Source organism: Zonotrichia albicollis, chromosome 3 (assembly GCF_047830755.1).
Source record: "Zonotrichia albicollis isolate bZonAlb1 chromosome 3, bZonAlb1.hap1, whole genome shotgun sequence".
Lineage (NCBI taxonomy): Eukaryota > Metazoa > Chordata > Aves > Passeriformes > Passerellidae > Zonotrichia > Zonotrichia albicollis.
The window spans coordinates 63,877,710-63,896,610 of NC_133821.1; the positions used below are offsets into that span (position 1 = coordinate 63,877,710).

The 18,901-nt window shown below is 41.7% G+C and overlaps 1 protein-coding gene across 4 annotated transcripts in view; it reads left to right on the forward strand.

Moving 5' to 3' along the window:
- PHACTR2 (phosphatase and actin regulator 2) overlaps window positions 1–18,901 on the forward strand; it is a 135,794-nt gene that overhangs the window by 107,526 nt on the left and 9,367 nt on the right. For all 4 annotated transcript variants that reach the window (XM_014269302.3, XM_014269303.3, XM_005490252.2 and 1 more), the window contains 6 exons: window positions 2,497–3,046; window positions 4,776–4,987; window positions 7,469–7,625; window positions 9,708–9,763; window positions 16,020–16,081; window positions 17,065–17,202. In XM_014269302.3, the coding sequence (XP_014124777.2) occupies window positions 2,497–3,046; window positions 4,776–4,987; window positions 7,469–7,625; window positions 9,708–9,763; window positions 16,020–16,081; window positions 17,065–17,202 (1,175 nt within the window). The remainder of the gene's footprint in view (window positions 1–2,496; window positions 3,047–4,775; window positions 4,988–7,468; window positions 7,626–9,707; window positions 9,764–16,019; window positions 16,082–17,064; window positions 17,203–18,901) is intronic.

Genomic DNA, 18,901 nt, shown 5'->3' on the forward strand with positions numbered 1-18,901 from the left:
TTGTACATTTTGGCACATTTTGTATTTGAATCATACAGAAGAGGACTGTCTGAAAACATTGCAAGACTTCTAGAATTACAATAATAACTTTGCCATAAAATATCCATTAACTTGGTATTAACTGTCCCTACTACATTAGATGACTACAAGAATAAACATTTTGAAAATCCAGAATTTGCTGCTTGTATTTCACATGCAACTGGGAAACTCAGCTCTTCCTAGGTGAAGCAGCCTTGTAACAGCAGACCTTTCAGAAATAAAGCAATCCATCATATAAAGAACTGTTCATACCAGTGCTTGGTAACAAGCTGTCAGGTATCTGACTTTTTAGACTAAAATACATTCAGGTTCCAGATTTATCTTCTATTAGCCTTGCTGCAATGTCAGCCAGTGCTTGCAGACCATACAGATGTAAAATATATCCACATATATTCCTTACTCTACTGGTAATTTCTTCCAAATTTAAAAATATATTGTGTTCATTCAAAGTGGGACAGTACTTCATAAGCAGAGCTGGTTTGGAAGAGTGTCAGTACAAGGGGTTTGTCATTCCCATGAAAGTGAACACATGATGCAGCCAGTGATCAAGCCCCATGAAGGAGGAGAGGAATATGAGTAACAGCGGAGCCATGGCTCTCCTGCAAGTTTCCATACTGAAATAGTGGAACTGGGAGAATGGGACTTAAATGGAGGGGTGGATGTATGCCAAAAGGCAAACAACAGCCATTAAATTTTTCATTTAATCAGAATTCAAATCTTCTACTGAAAAAGAGGCATGACAGAAAATTGTCAGCCAGCCCAGTCAAAAACAACAGCAGCAATAGCACTTTTGACCCATGTGGACGCGTAGGGGGGTTTTCTGTGGGAGAAATCTTTTAAGTTTCTGTATCTAATTGGAGGTTCTGAGAATAATGTAAGGATTTTTACAATGGAAACATGTTTTGACATTTTCTCAGCCATAACTGTGTGGCCATATATTTGTACTGTGCTGCAGTTCTTAAGTGCAAGCTTGTAACTGGTTCTGTTGACCTCCAGCCTGCTCTGAAGGGGATCAGAACCAGAGCCTTTTCTTTCTACCATCCACCTACTCAGTAAGATTTCTGTTAAATAATATGCAGGTTGGAACCACCATCTATTTCTGCTATAATTATGAACTTCTGCTGATGCCATTTTTCTGCTTCATTTTGTTTTGCATGTAAATTGAGTGATTTGTGATTTCCCACCTGATGTGGGAAGATGAGTGCAGTATCAGTTCATTCAAGACAGTGTCCTTTAAAGTCACCTGGGATCACAGAGAGGAACAGGGATTTGCTTGAAGTTTCTATACATTTTTTCAGATACACTGAAAGCTTCACAGTTCTCTAAATGTTTTTAAACCATAACAGCTAGAGAAGAGAACAGTGAAGTGTCTTGAATTGATTTCCATCTCCTTTGAGAACAGTCTAACTGTGAAAACTGTTTTTATATCATGAACTTCTTATGGCCAGTATCTGCACTTTGATTCTCTCCCAGTCTCCTGGGGGGTTGTTTTTATTTAAATGCTTATAAGTAAAGTAGGCCCTTCAGCAGATTTCTATTACAGCTTTCTGTTTTACTCAATAAATTTAGCCAGAAGGCTGCTATTTAACTTTATAATGCTTTCATTTGTTCTCTGGAACTTAATGAATTTTTAGAATTACATCAGAAGTATTTGAGTTGGATGCATTTTGATGAAAAGGACTGAACCATTAGATGGTTGTCATTTTTATTGCTTTTTAAATGGAAGTCAGAAGTTTGAAGCTTCCATCTCAGGTGATGACACAGCATGACATTGACACAGCAATTGGAAATGTGGCTGGAATGCGCATGGAAATGTGGCAGCTAGCTGAAATCTTTAGTGAGATTATTTATACATATATGCTTCAGTATGATGAGCATCACAGGATTAAACGGCCAGCTTGGCCAGTTTGTACAGCTGCTGTCAAAACCTTGTTTCACTTCATTTTCAAGACTGCCCAAGTTGGTCACTGGTAAGATGGAGGCCTCCAGTACGTACAGGAGGCTTCCAGTGCCTCCTGCCTTCTGAAGGTCATTTGTGCACAGTGGCAGGAGTGGTTTCTGCCCCTCTGCTGTTTGTCATTACATAGGAGGACACCAGTTGCAGTAAAAATTTTTTTAGCTAAGTCACTACATATATTTTTAGAATAAGTTGTGGACTTCTTAGAAGATGTCCAGGCCAGGTGTAACAGGCCAATTCAGAATGCTCAAAACTCCTGTCCATTTGTAAGGTTGGTCCTCTCTGCTGTTCTTGGTCAAGTATTCATCATTTCAGTGTCTCCCACACAAAGGTGAAATTGGAACTGCAAAATTTAATCATCTCAAGCATTTACATGAAGTATTGTAGAAGTATCAAATGTATTTTTTTTAAGACCAGCACAAGTCAATTCATGCAGAAAATACAGTGCAAAAATCATATCATTTCAAGACTGTAAAATGCCTTTTATTTTCTTGTTTTAGCTGGTTCCTCTCACGCAAAAAAACTACCAGTCTCCAAGTCTTCTTCATCACCATCTCCTTCGTCCACATCATCTCATCCCAAAGCCTCTAAGGAGACTTCCAGCAAATCTGGCACATCAGGGACTCCCAGGGGCAAGAAAAAACCTGGGAAACAGTCAGCCCCACGAACAGCACCAGACGGAGCTGCTTCCTCCCCCTCAGGTGCGACAGCCGACAGTGTGGAAGCGAAGGCAGAAAAACCCAAGCCTGAGCAAACTCCCGCAGTCATCTTTGACACGGACAACGCGGACCCGCCCAGCAAGCTTGTTGTGCCCCCTCCTCCCTCCGCTGCCCCTCCTCCACCTCCACTTCCACCTCCTTTTCCTGCTGCAGATCCTCAGCAGCCTGCTGGCTCCTCAGATGGGCAGGATGTGTCAGACAGCCCTGTGGCAGGGCCGCCAGGCTCGGACACTTCGAAGGCTCTGCTCCCGACCGAGCGTGGCACAGACCCGAGTCTGAGCAGTGCGGCCCCGGGCAGCGCTCCAGGTGCCAGAGACCACCACACGGAAAGGTGAGGCAGTATGGCTGTCCTGGGGGAGCAGTGAGGCCACAGCCAAGGAAGCCACATTGGTTTGCACTGTAGGCACGGGGGGATCTCTTCTGCTGCTTCTGCTGATTGGGAACTAATCTCAACTCCCTGCTGGGCTAATTTGCCCGCGAGCAGGCAGCACGGGCCGGATAGCTCAGTCCTTCACGGGAGCAGAGTGTCTGAGTACCCAGGCCGCTCTCAGCCGATGGCTACCTTAGCAAGCTTAGTGGATATCAGCTCTTTAGTGATTATCAGCTCTCTTAGGATTTCAACTCGAGCTTGCTAAGGCGTCCAGGCTAGTCGGGAAGCAGACGTGAGTGAGGAGAAGAGAATGTCCTGGTGTTCCATAGTGATGGTTTTATTGAGGGGTCTGTGAAGTGTTCCAGCAACGGCTCTTCTAACCAGAATGGGCTAAAAAAGCCCCTTTTTATAGGGTATAAGGGGATCCAAACTTGTCCAATAGCAGGGGTTAAGGGAAAGTGACCTGTGGGGTTCCCGAGATAAGCTGGGGTCCAAAAGGCGGAAGACAGGAGCTTCTTTTGCTATTTCATCATGACTTAGCAATTCCTACGGTTAAGCCTCGGCCCTCCATGGGGCCCTAGCCAGCTCGGAGCCTGCTGCAGGGAACAGTTTGTGTGGCACCCAGCACAGTTTGTTCCCTCCCAGCGCCTTTGAGCCTTTCACCTGCAGCACCTCATGTTTCCCCAGAAGGTCGTCGCTCATGACCTGTCTCTTACTTCATTGTGTGGCTGGCACTGGTGTCAGCAGTGCAGCTCAAAGATGGTGACACTTTTATTTATCTCTCATAAAGGCAAACAAGAAATTATGCCGAATTATAAGGGGGTTCTTTTCTGCAGATGTCTTTTTTTTTTTCTGTAGATGTCATTAAATATCTCACTAAATATCTCGCTAAAGTTCTCAATTCAATAGCTGAATTTGCTTGAACACTTGAAAATGAGGGTTCTTTCAGGCTTCAGTTAGTAGGTGTTTAGTTTTTTACTGCCTAATAACTTGTGTAAATCTCAGGTATTGTAGAAACTGGTCAAGAGAATAGTCATAATTACCTTTTTTAAGCAAAACAGTTGGCAGAAAAATGAAACTGGCTTATCAATTTGTCTTTTCCCTGCCACAAAAATCAGCATCTTCTATATAAATCCAAGAGGGTTTAGTCTAAATGCCAGTAGCCTAGAGACCTTCCTTTAAATTCTTGCTGGTACATCTGTTGCCAGCTCTACATTCTAGTGCAGCATCTCCCCCTGCTCTACCCTTCCTTTACGTAAAAATTTTCCCAAGGCAACAGGCAACCTGCTGTTGATCCCCAAATTCATTAGTAATGAGCATGGACATTTTGAACTCAACTGTAATGAGACTGTATCTACAATAAATAGGGTTAGGCTTCCAGAACAGGAAACTTTGCAGTCCCATCTGCTCTCCAACTTGGTCCTCTCATCCCCAACTTTGTGAACTGTTCTTAATGCAGTCCTCACAGCACATAATTCTGGATTGTTTGTATCCTTTTTCCTAACACACATACATAGATATATATACATATCTGCATATGTTAAAAATGTCTTATATATGTATGTTTTTTAGAAAGGAATTACTTTGATTGACAGAACTTGACAAAACTCCTTGCTTTTTCAATTGCTTCTCATTGGTGTTTTGTTCTGCTTGCATTGATGTGTCACCCTACCTGCTCATGAATAAACAGCATGGCTCCCAAAGAAGACCAGGAAGGGGAGGCTCCAGATGAAGCATTCTCTGAGCTAGTGGAGGAGGCTTCTGACGCTGCTGCCCCTCCTGAGAGTGAAAGCAGCAGAGACAGCCACGGCAGTGACTCGGACTCAGACGGGCCGATCCTGTACACAGATGATGATGACGATGATGATGATGATGATGATGATGAGAATGCAAGCACTGAAAGTAAGCATCCTGCTCAAAATGCTGCAGGCTGCCGTTCGCAGATTGCGTTTTGGGAGCGTGCCTGACCCGTGCCAGTGTGAGGCGGAGAGAGGAATGGCTGCAGGGAATGCTTTTTGGGGATTTAGTATTTTGTCACTGCTGAGAAACGAGTGTCCTGCTCCTCCCAGGCAATGACAGTCAGAAACCTGCTGGGGCCTGTGCATGGGTGAGAGCATGTCGGGACCCAGGACATTCCTCTGGCTGCCCTGGGTGATTTGAGACCCTGGCAGGGGGCTCAGAGACCTTGGCACAGAGTCAAAAACACCTGTGCCTTCAATTTTAGTCCATGGAAAAATTACCAACTTTATTTGAAGATTTACAAGCCACAAGAGTTTGAGTAGAATAAGAGTTAATTTGTTACAGGGTGAAAAAGCAGAATTTTTGGGTTTTCAAATGGGGGTTCAAGAAGCAAGATGGAGGAATCTGAGTGTGTGCTGTCCTTCTTCTCCTTCTTCTTGTCCTCCATCTTCTGCTGGTGGTGACACTTTTTGATTGGTTTAGAGTAAAAACAGACTGGCATAGGTGATAGGTATTGGAAAATTATTGTAAATAAAGTACACATAGATTGTAGTATAAAATGTTAAGACCACCCCAAGGGCAGGTGCTGTGCCACAACCCAACCTGCTGGACAGATCTCAACAGGTCAGAGAAAGAATGTAATAGATAAGAAAAATAAACAACCTTGAAGAGCAGAACAGACAAATCTCGACTTCTTCAGTCGCGAGGCTGGGAAGAAAAGACTTTATAATACTTCGGGGTCATCTCAACCACAGAAACCCAAGAAGAGGAGATGAATCATTTCAGGGAGGAGCGTGGAGGGGGGAGGAACAGGCTCAGGAGGACGTGAGGGTGGGACAAGGTGGAGACCTTAGGGCCTCACAAGCCATTAATTTGGCTTGCCCACACCATGAGTTCCTTGTGGGAGCTACAGGTGTGGTGGATAATGGAGGAGGCCCATCAGTCAGCCCTTCACTGTCTGAAAGTCACTTGTTCCTCTTTGATCAGGATGTTTTAAGCACTGGAGCAACCTTAGCAGGCAGAGCAGATCACAGTAGGTTACATCTAAGTTTTACAGCTTCGAAATTTCTGGGATCATGACTCTTATCATCACCTTAACTGGGCAGAAGCCCTGCGGTGCTGAAGGAGTTGTCCTGCCCCCATTCTGCCTAATCCCTTCTCCCAGCTGTTTTTTCCTTAGGGTAGAGTTCATGTTTATTTTTGTAGGAGCAGCTGTCGTTGAGCTGATTTTCAACAGAATTTGTGGTTCCCTGATCCAGCTCACCCAAAGGCTTCTCCTTTGCTTGGGCAAAGAAGGTGGCAGCAGCAGGCTGTCAGGAGCACAAAGGAGGGCAGACCTCCCTCTGCCTCCTAGGGTGGCTTTATGTCAGTATGAAATCACCATCAAGCCATGGTTTGAGAGCCTTGCTCGCAGCTTTTTTGGAGGAGTTGCTTCACTGTGCTCAACAAAGAAAGTTTGAACGCCAAGGTCCAGTGTACCAAAGTGGCATGAGGCAAAATGAACATGTTTTTTGTTTTTTTTCCTTAGCCACTGGTGCAGAAGAAGGTGAAGTGCTAGGTAGCTCAAGAGGCTGAAGTCTTCTGCAGTGCTTTCTTGGGTTTGAATACAACCCAAAGTGATAGAAACCAAGAATGCCTGTGTTCACTCAGCAGCACAGTGTCTTATGGAAAGTGAGCTGGAAGCCTGTGGTCTTACCAAAATGCCTTACACAGTGAAAATCTGCCACCTAAGGCATTTGTAGGCCACCTTGGTCAGAATGTCAAGACACAAGGGAAATACTATAAAGGCTGTGAAAAATGCCATTCCTTCCACAGCTGCCTGAAGCTAATGCTGGCCAAGCTGCAAAGCCCTTGTCCCTAGAGTGTTGGTTTTATGCAGAACAGATTGCTGCAGTGTCTGGGGGTTCCTGCCTAGGTTGTTTTACAGGCACTCAGAGCACTTTTCTAAGCTGTATTTTTTGGTTTAGTTTACAAATAACTTAGAGATGGAAAGCACTATAAAAGAACTAAGTGGTAATTAATTGAAAAAAAGTTGAAAGAATGAGGGAAATGATGATAGAATGAGACTAAGCCATTTAAGGCTGAAGAAAACGAGCAGCAGGTTGCTAAATATACTAAGTAGTTAAATAAGCCAACCTGTAATGTATTAGACTTCAAAGACATTTTAGTGTAGATTTGTCATTTTTATCCTATCACTTCACAGATGACAAGTGATGTTTGTATCAATTTGGCTTTTCCCTCCAAGCCTTTTAGCTTTTTATTTTCATTAACTGAGCTAAAATTTTTCTTTTGATGTTAATTGAAATTCCTCTCTGCATGTGGGAACAAGGTTGCTTTGGGGAGGTATTAAAGTTCTCACTGGGAGTTTGTGTCTGTAACCTGAGCATGAATGAACTAAATCTACCCTACTCCTCCTTTCCTCAGGCTCTTTGGCAAGTAAAATTCGTCGTAGGGATACTCTTGCTATCAAACTTGGCAACAGACCATCTAAGAAAGAGTTAGAAGACAAAAACATCTTGCAGCGTACATCCGAAGAGGAGAGGCAGGAAATCAGACATCAGATTGGAACAAAGCTTGTGAGGTATCAGTCACAGGGTCAGTGTGGTTTCACTGGGTGGAGATGGAGGAAGAGAATCGAGAACACTGGGTTCATGTTTTAAATGCAGCCCAATGTGCACTGCAGGATCTTTGTGGTACAACTATCTGGAAAATGGTGGTTTTATTTCTCACAAAACTTTAAATTGTCAGTAATAGATTTTCTGTTCTGCAAGAAACAAAACTGGAGAGCTTTTGGAGTTTTGGGTACTTTGGTTAAAAAGGGAAAGAAGAGGAAGAGGGTAAGAATGAGTCTACAACAGTCAATGCTGTGGTTCTGGTTCTTTCTCAGATTTGTTAGCAGAATTTCCACTTGTATACCCATCTCAGGCAGAGCACTATTTCCTGACCCACAGAGCATGACTGTGCATGTTGTCCATTCTGACCCTTCTCGTCTTCCCCTGGCTCTCCAAGTCCTTCGTTATCATATGCTGATTCCAGCAAAAGAAGTTGAACTGGTCAGTGTTTAGTGTTTTACTGTACCCAGTGCTGAGACACGTCTTTCTCAAGCTGTTAAACTGCTGTGGGATGTATATTACTTTCTCCTTCTGGAATTGAGAACATTGCATTAAAAATTCACTTGCCTTTTACAGGTTTTTTTAAAAAAATCTTCATGTTTATTTTGGCTTTTGTGGTCTCTGAGAATAGACTACAGCATGCCTGTATTTTGCTAGACCTGTCCCTGTTTCTGTTTGCCTCAGGAATGTTGTCCAGATTTGGAGGATGTCCTGTGTTTTTTGGAGATTCCCAGATACAGAGTAGTCGTGTTGGTACTGCCCCAGTACAGAGTACACAGCCCTGCACCAACACCCAGAAGATGAGCTGAGTTGCTCTGTGAACTGGGTGTCTGGCCAAGGCAGCTGTTTCATTACTGAACTGTAAGAGTGGTACATCTACTGTGCAGAGCCCAAGAGTCATTTTTCTCCTGCCAATAAAGAGGTGTGGTTGTTATCATCGCTTTCCTGAACAAATCCCAGCTCTGGTGATCACATCCTGCTTGTCAGTCCTCCCTTGGGGGCTGCAACTGCAGAAGCTGCTTTGGGGTTCTGCTGGAGAGCTGAAAGGCAATGCACACAGCTCTGCTTTGGTGGCAGGAGACACGATCTGTGTACATCAGGGCTGTGCTCATACCCAAAGTCACATCCAAGTTTGATGCCAGTTTCTTAAAAATTCCTGGCCTGGTGGTCAGCACCTGGCAGCATCGAGGTCTGGTGGAAAATCTGTTCCCACAGCTCAGTCAGGGTTGAGTCAGGCTCCCACCTGGGACTTCCTACAGCTGGGACTGATCACCTATGGTAAACCTGCCAGTCCCCAGGGACAAATCTGTAAGTCCAAGAGTGTTTTGAATTGGACGAGTATCACAAGACTAAAGACAGCTTGTAGTGAACTGTGTGAGTGTTGATGAATAGACACCTATCTTGAACACACATGCAAAATAAGTTTTACTGCTGAAATTTTTCTTGCTCCTTTCCTCAAGTGAACAAGTGGACTTGTTTAGTAAACACAGAGACAACATCAACCGTGTACAAATCAGAAAATTATTATCTCAGTTTGGGGTTTTTGTAATGGCAGTTGTTATTTAGGTAACTAAATAAAATTAGGTTTCAGGTGAAGCTCCCAATTGTATTGTACATACAAATTAATGAGGAATGAACAGCTTATGGATTTTGTTGGTTTTGTTTTTTTAAAAAACTTTAGTAAGACTTCAAAATATCAAAAATATCAAAATTCATTCAAAATACCTGAGAATAATCTAACAATTGTGCAACTGATTATAATGATGGTTCTTGGGAACAAAAAAGGTATATGGATTTATTAATAAAATTATACCTGTGAGGACTATAAATTTGCTAGTACAAATTCTGTAATATTATTCAAGTGTCAGTTATTCATGTGTTCAAATGACAACGCTACATCTTTTAAACAAATGGCCACTCTGGTTACATAAGCAGTTGTTATAACTGCCTGAAAATTACTTCCAGAAATTACATTTTTTTAAGCTGTATTACAAATCCTAATGTGTCATTTAGATCTGGTTTTAAATCAGTCATTTACTTTGTTCTCACAGGAGGCTTAGCCAGAGGCCCACAACTGAAGAGCTGGAGCAAAGAAATATCCTGAAGCGTAAGTATTTCATTCAGGTTTCATACAGTGTTTGCTTAGAAAGGGAGCAGGTGTTGGATTCATATGGAAGCCCATCATTGTTGCTCCAGTATTAGAACTGTAACTAGAGAGAAATGATGTTCTAGAAAATAATGTCTCAACACTTGATTTATACACTAACCTGTAATTGTAGCTTTGAAAATTTATTGAATGTGCCAAATTTTACTTGTCACAATCTCACTTCTGAAGCTGGTCCCAAAGACCAAGAATGACTTGGTTACCTTTCAGAAATAGTTCTAAGCTAGTTAACCTTCCCCCTGATTTTTATGAGGAGGAGGAGGAGGAGAAAGGAATATCAGTTGGAGGTGCAGGTGGGATGGAAGGGCAGAGGTTGAAAGGAGGAGTAGAAAGAAGAAAGGCAAAGTGTTCAGCAGAAAGTCAATAGGTATATGTCAGCTACTTCAGCATGCTGGCCTTCATATTCACTTCTGACATAAATGTCTTCTGTACTGAAACATGCATGAGAATCTCACTGAATATCTTCCCACTGATTAAATCATTCCTAATATCTAAGCTGAAAAAAAGTCTGTAATTCAAATAGTCAGGGGTGGAGGAAGTACATTAGATGTTTACCCTTTATACCTATTCTGCCATTTACTTATGTTGCTTCTGTTCTTTGGCTGGCAAACTCTTCAGAACAAGCATTGTTTTGTCCTCCTTTATGAATCTTTCCACAATGAAGCTGTTACCTAAACACACAGTGCAGCAGGTGCCATGCCCAGCTCCACCTAGTCCTGTGTTCATCCTGCAGAGGTGGCTAGTACTTGATGGTTAAGTAGAAGAAATAAATGAAGAAAAGACACTTTATAGCAATAAATCAAAAATCACACGAATAGCAAACAAAAAAAACTCTTAAGGCATGAGAACTTCTCACACCTGATCAAAGAGTTGGTATGATACTGTTACGGTATTTCCAGCAATTGTTCAGTAAAGTTGGAGCTCATCCATGCAAGTCTGGTGTCAGCCCTGATGTGTAGCACGCTAATGGGAAGGGAAGAAAATAAAATGGGATGTTTACCTGACAGCTTCCATGGACTGATGACTCTGTCACTTGCTCAGCCTAGCAAATCAGAGAGAGGGCAATTATTGGCTTTCAGGCAAACCATCCCAATAATAAAAAGCTAATAAAATCTTACTGCTGTTGTTTGAGTTCTCAAATGCCAAATAGTGCCATATCTTACTGAAAAGGGAAGCTACAGTTCATGCTTGCACAGGAGAGGGATCAGGGAACTCCTGTCTAGCACATAATGTGAATAGACTTTCTAAAACTGTAATTTCCAAACCTATAAATTTCAAAGATAAATAAAAATAAAATTGGAAATAAGAACTTTTTTTTTTTTATATGACAAACTGCTCATGCTGGACTGTGTGAGAAGCATAAATCCAAAGCATCTTTGCTGGGCCAGGATACAGCCACTGGGCTGGGAGCACCAGCTGGGCTCCCTTATTGCCCTTTCTCGCTTATCTCGAGGTGACCAAGCCAGCAGCAAATCTGTGATGTATTTAATATCCCCTTTTGCCAGTGTTTATTCCATTCACTGCTCTTGCAATAAGTAGCTCAAGACTGGAAAGCAGTTAATAGATTTCCTCTCCTGTTTCAGCTTGTTTACTTTAAGCTTTTGGCAGCGCACCAGGCTTTGCACTCAGTGCCTCCTGCCATCCTCCCCTGCTGCTGCTGGGGGTGCCTTAAAGAGGCCAGGGAGAGCGAAAAATGAAGGCTGGGAAGCAGAATTGTAAATCATAAAAAAATCACAGAGGCCCTTGTGAGCACATGAAGGAACTGCTTTTTGCTCATCACTGAGATATAAAATATTTCAAGTTGAAAGTGTTCTATTAAAACCAAAGCAAACCAAAACCAAGACAGGGTTTGTGATGAGAGTCTGACTCAGAGTTCTTTCAGGGTGCAAGTTCTCTCTAAACCATAAGGCACTTATATTTTACATCAAAATTTTTGCCATTCCTTACTGTGGATCATTTGAAAATGTTTGCACATCTTAAATGCCTTTGTTGGTGTAGTGAGCTTTTGTGAGTAAGTTGGGATTTCTTTCATAAAGTTTCCTTCCTCATATTTTTTAAGCAGTGGATGGGGAGAAAGAGTTATATTATTGTGTGTATGTAAACTGCAGCTAAGGGGATGTATTCTTTTGAGTCATATTTATCAGACTTGGAGGTTACATTAAGTGGTAAAGGTCCAAATGTTTACTTCAGGATAAAGTTCAGCCCAAATCTTCTAAGACATTCAGAAAAAAGAAGCCTACTTTTTTTCTTTTTTTGTATTTCCAGTTAGTGAGCAAGTTTGTTTTGTAAGAAGCTTTGTTTTGATAATATTTCCAGATAAACCAGTTACTGAAAATCCTGTTTCCAAGTACCATCGCAAGACATTGCAGGCGGATTTGTTTAAAAACTGTTTGGATAAAACTATCCAGACTTCTGAGACTTCCCACACTAAAACAAAGTTACGACAACTTAAGAGTCCACTTGAAGGAATACATAAAGCCCTGTGTTTTTTATAAAGGCAGGCTTCTTGTACACTGGCTTTGAACCAACAGTATTTATAGTATTGCATTATGGCAAAGAAACTTTTTAGTCTTCCAAGAATTTCAGATTAAGATAACTGTAATTTTTCCCTGTATTTGTAAGGGACAGTGAATTTCTTGTACAGTGCACCTGCACGCCTGCCAGTAATGGCTTTGTAGAAAATGGGGTTTAGCTCTCAAAGCTTGTTAAGGAATATTAATGGTTATCTTTTCTTGTAAGACCAGGAAAGTGAAACAGCTTTGTGCATTTCAGAGCACTGCAAGAAGCAAGTGCTTTGTTTTTCTTTTCTTTCTCTTTCGTTAGCAAGCCCACAGAGAACTCTAAACATAGCTAATCCCATAGGGACACAATGGAAAGTTCGGTTTTATGCTCCAGGAGTAGTTTTTGGTCAAGAATGGAGCAGTCCTCAGGCAGGAAAATTTGTCTTTTTTCTTCTCCCCTTCTGTTACAAAACAAATGTCCCACAGAACAGAAGGTGATCAGATGTAATGTGGTAAAAGTGCAGGGGCAATAATGTATAGATGACAGGGAAGCTGCTTGTTTGGCTTTGACTGGTGGATTATTTAACTTGATGGTCACAATAACTGATGCTAAACAAAATTGTTTCAATTAGGAGTCAAATCCCAGTTTGACCTCCCAGGAATTGCAGGGAGGGAAGGAGGGAAGCCATAGTTTTTCTGGGATCTAATCAGAGACTTCTGCAAGCACAGGGCGCTTGCTGGGCTGGTTCTTTGCCAATAGGGCAGCAGCAGGACATCTGAGGAGGGGACTTGCAGCTGAGAACGCTGTGTTTATATTTTCTCTCTCCACATCACACAGATTAGATCTGCTTTTAAGGTGGAAAGCAGTGATAAGTGTGTTCCTGTGCATTAATGTGTTCCTGTTTGGCCAAGTGAGTCACTTCATACCTGCAGCCAAATCTTGGCCCTCTGGCTGGAATTTTCCACAACACCTACAGGAACCAGGAGCACCAGACCCATTATTTTTAGCACCACACATCTTCTTAACTCCCTACAGCACCTTTCAAAACTTTTACCTTAAAAGACCAAAAACACACTGTAGTTTTTACTGTTTGTAGGTATTTGTATCCAGGCAGCGTTTCTGTAGCACCAGGCTTAAAGCAAGACTCTGCCCAGCAGGCTGGAGGTGGGAAAATGGTGCTTTAGGTACAAGTCAGTGCCAGAGACAGGGGCCCATGTGTAAAACAGCAGATTCAGTGCAATACTAGCAGCCACAAGATTTCAGTCCATTTCCTTTAGCTCTTGAGTTTTATTGCTAGAAGTAAACCAGTTTGAATGTATAAAATCCTGTGCCTGACCTCTCATGCAGAAGACTGTCTGTTCCCCATGGGTTTGATCCTCTCCTGTTTTTCCCAGGATTTAAGGATGCTCATGGTGTCTCCTGTTGGAATTATCCTCCAGAAGATGGCCTGTTCCAAGGGGTACCAACACCCTCTGCCCAGTCACTAAGATGCTTGCCCTTTTGGGGGGTTTTCCCTTGTCTCCCATCCTGCTGTGCAGTCATCTGCTCTCCAAAGGGATCTGGCTTCACAGCTTGGGATAGGCAGCTAACCTTCAACCTTCCTAAATGTCTAGAGAAAGATTTTTAAGGTATTTTATCCTCCCCCAAAATACAGAGAAACACTATTTCAGGTGCCATGCTGTTGGTAGTTCTTCCTTAAGGCATACATTAAGCAGTGTGAGCCTCTGTTTCTTACATGAAGCATCTTAGGAAACACTGTAGTTTAGATAGAAAAAAAAGGCCAAGATATGAGTAATGCACAGCATATTTTACAAACTAAAGTAAGGAAAGGGCAGTACAGTGATGTGTACATTCAATTGTCTTTTTTCCTGTGACTGGAGATTGTCTAAAGTAGGACTTAAACAATTCCATTCATGAGGGGACAAAATTTTTTATGTCACATGATTCCCAACTGAATGGAACCCCAAAGTAATAGTTTGTGTTTAATTACCTCAGCTGCTGTGTCTATTAATTGCAAAGACAGGATGTTTAAACAGAAGCCTACAGATGATTGATCTGTCTCGAAACAGCTAGAGACCTTTTGACTTTTTTAGATGAGGATGAGTTAGTTATCCTTTAAAGTTACAATTCCTTAAAAAATACCCAACTTATTTATTGATAGATACATTAATTTAAAAAAATTAAAGTGTAGATTAATCTATAACTCTCCAGTTACAGTTATTCTTCAGTTTGAATCAATTTACAGTTCCTCTATGGAAACAGGCTATTCATTTCTTTTCCATTTAACAGGAAAGCAGTTAATAAACCATAAATTACATCCATATTTCAGTATCTCAGTAACATCACCATCAACCTGAAATCCAACCTAATCCTGGCAGCAAGCCTGTGCGATTGCACCTTGCTCTTGGAAACCTGATGTTGGTGTTGGAATCTTCTCACAAGAGAAGATCTTGGGCAAGCATTGCCTTTTTCCTACTTTTTACCTTCTTACTTTTTTATTTTTATAATTTGTCCTCTCCTCCTTTCCCTGATATTCTTATTATATGAAAGCATTTGAGTAAGCAAAGGATATCTGCAAGTACCATGAGGTGTCCTGTTGTAGCATTTTCTCCACTGTGAAAGTCATTACACAGAAATTCTCCTCAGGCCAGGTCACCTCTACTAAGACAGCAGGCTGGCCATAGGAAACAAGGCAAATACCACTATACCAGGTTTTAAAACTCCCTTTTCAGCTATACAAGTTGGCTGTATCCAGAGCAAATTAATTTCTTTACATTTATAGTTAGCCTTGAACTGTAATGCAGAGTCTGTAATCTCCAACCATGAATAAAACAGGATCAAAACTTTATGCATTTCTCTAGGTGGGATATTTCAGCCAAAAACTTTGCATTTAACCATCAGATTTGGACTGTAAGGGCACATACTGTCCTTCAAACCATACATCAATTTAAAAATATGCTGAGCACACACAAACATGTCTTTCTAAGTGTGCTTTTCATTGGCAGTTGAAAAATCAACTTTGGTTAGAACAGAAGTTTGTTAAAAGGAAATTGTTTCATTCATATGCCCAAATACATCCTAAAAATGGACATCATTTTCTGCTGTACTGGTTCATCTGGTCCAGCCAGTGGCCCTTAACCAAGAGGGCTTGAGTGTTGGATTATATGCACCCATTATAAAACCAGGAAAAAAATTATATAATAAAACCAATTTACTGACAAATGCCAGTGAAACAAATGTCATTGATTCGTGTCTGTAGCAGTAGAAGGAACTTGGGTAATTCAAATAGAGTAAAATTTTCACTTGGCATTTATAAATTAGACTCTTATTCTAAAATCAATGTTGGAAGTAAAAGCAACAGTCATTGTAATGCTAAAATAAGTAATTGAAACATCAGGCAACTCTTTCAGGGTACTTGCTTGCTGGTACACAGAAAGGAAATGACAGGCACCTTCTCTTTGCTGTGCTCATGACCCACAGTTGACTTGAGATGTCTACAGAATCAGGGGAAATGCGGATAGGGAAAAGAATGAGAGCAGACAAAAGCCAAAAAGCAGACAACACAGGCGGCATCATCCAGAAATATGAGGAAACATGAGCCAGGACTTGGAGTTCTGAAGCTTTCAACCAAGAGAAATACAGTATGTGCTGTTATAATACTTAAATATTCACTCCTTTTTATCTCTTCTGAAAACAGAGAAGAATGAAGAAGAGGAACAGGAAGCCAAAAGAGAAATAAAACGTAGACTCAGTAGAAAGGTGATGATGTGCTTTTTTGTATTGTGTATTTTTGTACATAGAATTATGTTTCATAAGAATCTGAAAATCAGTGTGTAGACATTGCTGCAAATGTCCATCAGTCATTTTCCCAGATTAGAAATCTGCTTGAAAAGCAGTACAAGCCAAGCCCTTGTTGGGGGAACCCCCCGTGCTGTCCAGCTCCCCACACCTGGAGAAGCATACCGAGTCTGGCCATATTGCTGTTTCTCAGCAGGGGACATAAGTGACAGTTTTCCTCTGCAGCAGGACCACCCCTGTCACATATGGTCAAGGGCAGCCACACCTGCTGATCCACTCCTTCCTAGAGCAGTGGAGAGGGCAGCAAAACAATGTGACCCCTACAACATCCCTTCAGTGCTTTTCTAACCACATCAGTGGTCTAAGCTTCTGCAGGTGGGATCATGCTCATTGTCCCTGGAAATGGAGCAGTTACAGGTCTGTTCTGGGAGAGGATGGGAGGAGTTTTCATAAGTATCCCTGGTCTGCCTGTCTCTGCAAAAATACAGTTTCCTTAATATGATAATCCTTAGTTAATTAAAGTGAATATTGTTTGAGGTGATTGAAACAATTTGGCATTATAATGACCCCTAGATGGTCAAAACCAGGGCAGATACTTCCAAATGTCACGTATTTTTGATATTACAGTTTTAACACGGTATAACTGTTCATGCAGATGGCCTAGTGGGGTAGTGCCAGTTGCAAAGTCACAATTAACATTCCAGGGATAACTGTCATGATTCTCTGTGACCTGCCCAACAAAGACTATTTTTATAATTTAAGAAATCAGGTTAGGCTGCCTCCCCATTCCTGCGCAGCAGTCCCAGGATGGTGCCTTTTTTTAGACACCTGAAAGTGACCCTATTTAGAAATACCATTAAAGTTCTCTTGAGATTACATCATACCCTTCTCTTTTATTTCATTTCATCTTATTAAGCATACTATTTTCTGCCTCCTGCTTACAGCTTAGTCTGAGGCCTACAGTGGCTGAACTTCAGGCGAGAAGAATCCTTCGATTTAATGAGTACGTGGAGGTCACGGAATCTCCGGATTACGACCGTCGTGCTGACAAGCCTTGGGCCAGGCTAACTCCTGCAGACAAGGCAAGGCACAAATGCAGATTAAAAGAAAAGGCTTTCATCTGTCACTTTTGGGGAGCTTTCTTCTGGTTTACATTCTCTTGATTGCCAGCATCACAAATGACATCTGCTGGTGACAGCAAGATTGTCATGGTGCTACTGTGCGTCTACTGCTTGCAGCTAAGAAAACCCACTCAGGTGCCTATTATGAGCATATTTTACACCTCCATTATGACAGTTTGAGCCAGAATTTCTAATTTTTGTTTTCTATTTTTTAAAACCTTGCTAAGACAGATAAAAGTTTACCAAAGGTGGCCCTGATCTTTGGGAATTCATGCAGGGATTTGCAGGCAGGAGTCTGCGTCACTGCTACCAGGAGTTTCTTTTGCCATTCATTTGAGTGAAAAAAAGGTAGAAGTTCCTCCATCCTCCTCAAGGTTCTTGGCCATGACCACTAGTGCAGGGAATGACCATGAGCATGCAGCAGAATTTCTTGGGAGGACTGCCCCTAACATCCTACAGTTAATAAAGCTCTGCTGCCTGACTACAAAGGATGAGATAAATGATCCTGTGATTCTCATTTTTAAAAAGTATCAGTCAAAGGTTACCATAAGGTACTCTTCCATTTCCCTCCTACATTACTTAATGAAAGGAGAGCTGTAAGATTCAGGTAGCCCAAAGTGCTGGGTCTTAAAGCACGGGGTCTGAACCAAGACCTGTGGACTTAATGGAACTCCTGTGAGATGTGCTTGACATGAAAAGTGGTGTGTGCAAGAGCCCACTCTATTTTAGCTAAGGGTAGTGAAGCACTGATTTTATTTCAGCTTGTATTTTAATATTAATACTTAAAAATGGCCAGCTCGTCTGACAGTTGTCTCAGACCAAGGTGAAATAGTTGAAAATGTAGTCAGAAAAGTTTGTAGATGTTGGTTATGGGAGATACTGAGCACTGTCTAGTCCTCCCATAGTCTGTGGGAGGTTAGAGGACCCAGCACCTCCACTTTGACCAGCCAGGGTAAACTGCACTAGAAAAAAACAATGGAGTTGCCTACCTACTTCAGGGTAGCAGGTTTTAGTCTCAATTCATTTTGTAATTAACAGCTGCCCAAGGCTGATCCTCTCCACCCCAAATTTATTGGCCTTAGCAGAAAAGCAGAGTTGGGATTGCCTGAAAACTCCCTTGTCCTTTTTTTCCAAGAGAAATCATTCTTCTAATTCCGGTAGGAGCAGAAAATTGTGCTGCAGCTCTATTACAGAGCTGGAGCTCTGCTGTCTTTGTTGCTGATTTGGTGCTCAGAAGTCACTGGCTTCACTAGCTCTACAGCAGCCTCATGTAAGCATGCTGTTGTGGCTAAACACAACCACCCCTGCTTAAAGCAAAGTTTATCATTTATAAGACTGCAGCCTGCTGATGGTATAATTTTATCATGCTGCTTGTCTGCTCTGCACTGAAAGGCATGCACATTAGATGACGTTTCTTTGGGGATTAATGAAATGATACTGTCTTATTTAAACTGATGAAAGAAAAGAATGAGTAAGAGTAAACTGTCATTTCCTTTTACAGTGAAGGTGTGTGGCATAGAAACAAAACCTCTTGTAGTATATATTAGAATATTTCAGAAACTGTATTTACTTGATGAAGTAAATTGCTTATCAGTCTCTTAACATAAGCAACAAGGCATTTACAAACTGTACTGAATTTCTGTTGTTCTTTAGTATCTGC